The sequence below is a fragment of the Callithrix jacchus genome, chromosome 13, assembly GCF_049354715.1.
Source record: "Callithrix jacchus isolate 240 chromosome 13, calJac240_pri, whole genome shotgun sequence".
NCBI classification, from domain to species: Eukaryota; Metazoa; Chordata; class Mammalia; order Primates; family Cebidae; genus Callithrix; species Callithrix jacchus.
The window spans coordinates 92,963,260-92,969,259 of NC_133514.1; the positions used below are offsets into that span (position 1 = coordinate 92,963,260).

A 6,000-nucleotide genomic window follows, 5' to 3' on the forward strand; every position below is an offset into this window, starting at 1 on the left:
GGAAAAACTGTTTTTCCAACAAATAGTGCTGGAACGAGACATCCGTATACCAAACAAAATGAAACCAGGCAAAAATGTCTCAACATTGATCATGGGCTGGGCACAGTCGCTCAAGCCTATAATCTCAGCTACTCAAGAGGCTGAGGTGGGAGGACTATGTCAGGACAGGAGTTTGAAACCAGCCTTGGCAACACAGCGAGATCCCCATCTCTAAAAAATGTGGAAAATTAGTTTGGCATAGTGGAATGTGCCTGTAGGCCCAGCTATTCAGGAGGCTGACTTTAAAGCTACTGTGGGCTACAATCAAGTCACTGCAGTCCAGTCTGGGTGACAGAGTGAAACATCTTATCTGAAAAAACAAAAATGAAAACAAAGAGATCATAGATTAAATATAAAATGCAAAACTTTTGGAACATAGGAGAAAAATCTACATGACTTTGGGTTTGGTGATAACTTTTCAGACATAGCACCAAAAGCAGGATCCATGAAAGGAAAACTTAAGTTGGACTTTGTTAAAATTGGAAACTTTCTGGCTATGTGCAGTGGCTCATGCCTATAATCCCAGCACTTTGGGAGGCTGAGGTAGGAGGACTGCTTGAGCCCAGGAGTTTGAGACAAGCCTGGGAAACATGATGAGACCCTGTCTGTACAAAAAATCAAGAAATCAGCTGAGCATGATGGTGTGTGCTTGTTGTCCCAGACATTTGGGAGGCTGAGGCGAGGGTACTGCTTGAGCCCAGGAGGTCAAGGCTACAGTGAGCCGTGTTCACACCACTGTACTCCAGCCTGGATGACAGAGCAGGACCCTCTAAAAACGAATGAATAAATAACTTCTGCTCTGCAAAATACGCTAAGAGAATGAAAAGACAAGCCAAGACTTTGAGAAAATATTTACAAAAACAAGTACCTGATAAGGAGCTGGTATCCAAAACATACAGAGTTCTTAAAGATTAGCAACTAAAAAAACTCCAAACAACCCAATTTAAAAATGGGCAAAAGATCTGAACAGATATCTTACCAAAGAAGATATACAGATGGCAAATAAGCATATGAAAAGATGTTCAACATCATGTCATTAGGGAATTGCAAATTAAAACAATGAGATACTAGCCTTCTGGATTTCAGAAAGGCTAAAATCCCAAACACAGACAACATGAAATGCTGGTGAGGATGTAGAACAACAGAAATTCATTCATTACTGGTGGGAATGCAAATGGTATGGCCAGTCTGGAAGATATTTTGGCAGTTTCTTACAAAACTAAACATACCTAACACCACATGATACAGGAATCATGTTCCTTTATATTTACCTAAATGATTTGAAAACTTACGTTCACACAAAAACCTGTATACAAATATTTATTCATAATTGTCAAAACTTGGAAGCAAACAGGATGTACTTCAATGTCTGAATGGATAAACAAACTGTGATACAGCCATACAATGGAATATTATTCAGCAATTAAAAAGAAGTGAGCTATCAAGCCATAAAAAGAAGAAATCTTAAATGCATGTTGCTAAGTGAAAGAAGCCAGTATGGAAAGGCCATATACTGTATGATTCCATCTATGTGATATCTGGAAAAGGCAAAGCTATGGAGACAGTAAAAAGATCAGTTCTTGATAGGGGTTCAGAGACAGAGATGAATAAGTAGAACACAGATGACATTTAGAGCAGTGAAATTAATCTGCATGATACTATAGTACTGACATCAGTCATTTGCACATTTGTCAAAACCCGTAGAACTGTTCAATACAATGAATGAACTTGAATGCAAAATATGAACTTGAGTGAATAATAATGTATCAGTGTCAGCTCATGGATTGTAACACATGTACCACACTAATGCAACATGTTAATAACAGGGGAGATGGATAGGGTGAGGGAGCATATGGTAATACTCCTTACTTTCCGCTCAATTTTTCTGTAAAAGCTAAAACTGCTCAAAAACAAAGTTTGTTAATTTTTTTTTTTAAAGTCAGAAGAAAAACCCAGGCAGAACCTCAAGGACTAACAACAGTTACAGTCATAGAAGGAGAAGAGAGAGAATGGATTAAAAAAAAAATTGCAGAAATAATAAAGAAGAAATTTCCAAATTTGATTTAAAAACCGTAAATTTAGATTCAAACTTAGTAAACCCCAACTCTACACAAAACACTCCACACCGCCTTCCCCAGCAGCTTGACACATCATTGTCAAACTTCTGAAATCCAAATATAACAAAAACATATAAAGCATCTGGAAATAAAACCGACATACTGCATACATGGAAATGACCCCTGACTTCTCCTCAGAAACAATGGAGCCTAATTTCATTTGTCTCTCTACAAAGTTCCTTTTGTATGTTTCTCCCTGTACTCATATTCTAAGAAAGCATTTGTGAGAGGGCAGTGCTAGTAGTGAAATGTGCAGTATCTACAAAGGAAGGGTGTGTGTGGGAAAATAAAAACAAAAAAAGAACCTCCCCTTTCCCTATATTCCATCTTACTTGGTGCTCCCAGACTGTAAAGATTAGCTCAAGGAAGGCCTTAGCTGAACTAATACAATTATTTTGACGAGAGAAAATGTTCTTAAATATATATTTTTGGTTTTGGAGTTTTTTGTTTGTTTGTCACCCAGATTGGAGTGCAGTAGCATGATCTCAGCTCACTGCAGCCTTGACCTCCTGGGCTCAAGCAATCCTCCACCACAGCCTCCGGAGTAGCTGGGACTATAAGGCGAGTGCCACCATGCCTGGCTAATTTTTGTATTTTTTATAGAGACTGGGTTTCTCTATTAAATATATTTTAAAAAATAATCTGGGATGCGCAGATACAAAGACTATAAAGGTTTAAAGTTTAAAGGTTTTTTCTTTTAATTTCATAAACTGGATACCATATCAACCTTCATTTGATGTCAACTTTCTGTGAATATTTAAAGGTCTAAAACTTAACAATCTTTAACACCAAATTGAAATCTCACTTATTTTAAAACACCCTGAAAATTCAGAAGCTAAAGATTTCCAAAAACCAAAGACAATGAAGAGACATATTAACCCAGAGTGTAGTGAACTTGGAACTTCAAGAAGTTCCAAGAAAGGGCTTGAGAAGATGTGCTCATTTGACAGCACAGGAAAAACAACACTTGGAGAGAAACAGCAGCTCTGCCTTTCTATCAAATCCAGTCAGGAAGGGCATGGGCAAATGAAATCCATGTTGCAGGAAACTGTACACACTGCATTTGGTCTCAGAATGCCGATTTTTCCCTGGATTTGTTCCCATGCAACTTTGGTTCTTCTGACTTTCAGATCCCCCTAACCAATGCTTAGCTGGCATCTCCACTTGTCTGCTTCACAAACGCCAGAAAGTTTTCTGCCTGAAACTGAATTCTCAATCCTCCTTTCCACATCTATTCCTTTCCCAGTTTTCCTCCCTAAGTGGTATCATCATGAACACGGTTCACCAAACCAGACACTTTTCATCATTCTTAACATTTTCTTCTTATATTTACCCCACCACATCCAATCTATGTTCTATCAAATGCGCCTGCAAATCTACCTCAACTCACCCCTCCCCTTTTCTTCCCAACTACACTGCACCACACGACTCAAACCCATCATTTGCTGTTGTCTGGACCTCTACAATAGATCCTTAAATGGTCTCTTCGCCGTTAGAAAGACCTCCCCAAATCCGGACAGAGTGGAAATCAGATCCTGTCATTACCCCGCTTCAAATCCTTGTATTGCCTTCCATTGGATATGGAACAAAACCCCACCTTCTTACAGAAGCCCACAGGGCCCTGGAGCACCAAAATGCTTGGTTCTTAGATCCTGCCAAGCTTTTTCCTGTCTCAGGGCCTTGATAGGTGTTCCACCTGAATGCTCTTCCACAGATACATCCTTCGAGTAAGATTCCACTGACTGTGCCCTTTGGTTTTGAAAAGGGAGTTATTACACAGTTGTTTTAAACAAGTTCACAATCCTATACTTTAGGATTGTGATAAAGAGAAACTGCTCTAAGAAAGCAACAGAAGGGAAAGGGAGCAGGGCAGGTCTTCCAGCAGAACACCAGCTACCGTTTCTGCAGGCCAGGCCACTCCCGGGTGACAGGGAGCATCGATTCACACCAAAGCCCCGCAGCAGGCGCCCGCGGCCTATGGCGCCGCCAAATTTTTCCTAATACTTGGACTCGAACTAGTGGGGTCACTGTTAGGCGAAGAAAGGAAGGACCTCCAAGGTCACATGCAAGCAAACTTTGATCTCACCTCCTCAACAGGAAATTGCACCGACATCGCTGTCGCTAGCGCCTTACAAGTAAGGATTTTCTCCTTAACCCAAACAAGCCTTTCGGGCTGGATTTTTATTTCGTCGGCTCCCAAACCGAGGAGGCTGAGTGAACTTCACCCCACGACCCACGACTCTCCGCGGCGGCCAGAAGCGGAGGCTGGGCCTGGGGAAGGCAGGACCCCGAGGGGCAAGGAGAGGAGGAGGGGGACGCGCTCACCTCGGAGCAGAGCCATGGTGGTGGCTGGGTCCTCGACGGCACAGACTTCTGGTCTTGGGGACGCTGAACGGCCGCCCACAGTCACTCAGACTTCAAGAGAGTGGGTGACGCCCCTAGAGCCACGCCCCCGACCTTTCGCCTATTTCCTGGGGCCCCCAGGCTGGGCCCCAGCGTAAGAGGATCCGACCCCACACGTCGCATTCCGCCGCACTCCAGTCCGCGGGAGCCCGGGGGGGCGGGGCTCGGGGAGACCACAGCGCGCCTTGAGAGCGGACTTTTGCCTAACATCCTCGTTTTTAGATTTTCTCCTTCTGTTTCCAAACCAAGAGAATTTGGTTTAACACTTCTCACCCATCATATTCCTGCCTCGATAGGCAATGACTGTTCCCCTTGGTCTCCGCTACAGATACTGCTGAAACTACCACTGGGAGACAGAACGCTAAACGCGGGCAAGTGCCCATCCGGCCTGGGCCGGGGGTCTGGCTGCCGCCTGCTGGGGGCAAGACCGGAAGTCCTTTGGGCCTGCGCGGCGGCGGCGCGGTGGGATTGGCTGGGGCCCGCGGCTGCGTAGTGCTGTGGGAAGGGGCTCAGGCCGCCCAGCGGGACGCGGGATCGGGTTTGGGTACTGTACTGGCGGGGAGGCGGAGAGGTGGGCGGCAGTTGGGGTGCGGCAAGTGTAGTAGGCTAGGGCGCTTTCGGGTCCCCATTGCAGCCCCCGGATGAGCCCACAGTATTTTCCTTATATGATCAGGTCCCGTTGTGGGCCGTTTGCCCGGAGCCTGAGAGGATTATGAAAACGTGGCGAGCGGAGTGGTGCCGGGGGACCCGGAGCTGGGGCGTGAGAAGCAGCGGGTGAGGCTGGGCGAGAGGGAAGTCTAGTGAGGCCTCTGCCGCGGTTACTGTGAGCTCTGGCCGATGATGACGAGACCACTGCGCAATCTGAGTTCTGGGAACCAGGTGATGGAGTGTGTTCTGAAAACAGACTGAGGCCGGGCGAGCAGGAGGCGACCGGTGGAGGGGAGAGGCGGAGAGCCCCTCTGTACCAGGGCTTAGAAGGCCGGGCTGCCTAGGGCTTCTTGGCATGGGGGGTGGTGGGTGGAAAGGACGGTTTCTCTGAGTCGTCAGCGAATGCCAGATTTTGAATCCTGCTTTTCAAACGCTTTGGTGGCACTCTTGCAGTGTTTTTTCTAATCCAAATTTTTATTATGAAAACTTGCAAGTTTACAGAAAAGTGGAAAGACTTGTACAGTGCACACATATCCACCACCTATATACCCCAATTGTTAACATTTTGCTATATTGCTATCCCCCTGTTCTTCCATCAAACCATCTTATTTTAAAAATTATTTTATTTATTTATCGAGACTCAATCTCGCTTTGTCGCCCAGGCTGGAGTGCAGTGGCGCAATCTCTGCTCACTGCTACCTCCCGGGTTCAAGCGATTCTCCTGCCTCAGCCTCCCGAGTAGCTGGGATTACCGGCACGTGTCACCGCCCCTGGATAATGTTTTGTATTTTTA

The 6,000-nt window shown here is 45.3% G+C and overlaps 1 protein-coding gene and 2 non-coding genes across 6 annotated transcripts in view; 2 read left to right on the plus strand and 1 right to left on the minus strand.

Moving 5' to 3' along the window:
- ACAA2 (acetyl-CoA acyltransferase 2) overlaps positions 1–4,973 on the minus strand; it is a 29,328-nt gene extending 24,355 nt beyond the window's left edge. For 2 of the 4 annotated variants that reach the window (XM_078348125.1, XM_078348124.1), the window contains exon 1: positions 4,833–4,973. In XM_078348125.1, coding sequence (XP_078204251.1) covers positions 4,833–4,839 — 7 coding nt within the window. In that variant the 5' untranslated portion in view covers positions 4,840–4,973. Of the gene's footprint in view, positions 1–4,481; positions 4,547–4,832 lie in introns of those variants that run through there. The other 2 variants (XM_002807501.7, XM_078348123.1) reach the window with 1 other exon arrangement.
- Positions 4,974–5,173: 200 nt separating this feature from the next.
- On the plus strand, positions 5,174–5,312 carry LOC118147068 (small Cajal body-specific RNA 17). Its single transcript, XR_004733239.1, has one exon.
- Positions 5,313–5,390: 78 nt separating this feature from the next.
- LOC118147064 (small Cajal body-specific RNA 18) lies at positions 5,391–5,473 on the plus strand. The gene has a single exon (XR_004733235.1).
- Positions 5,474–6,000: the final 527 nt, after the last annotated feature.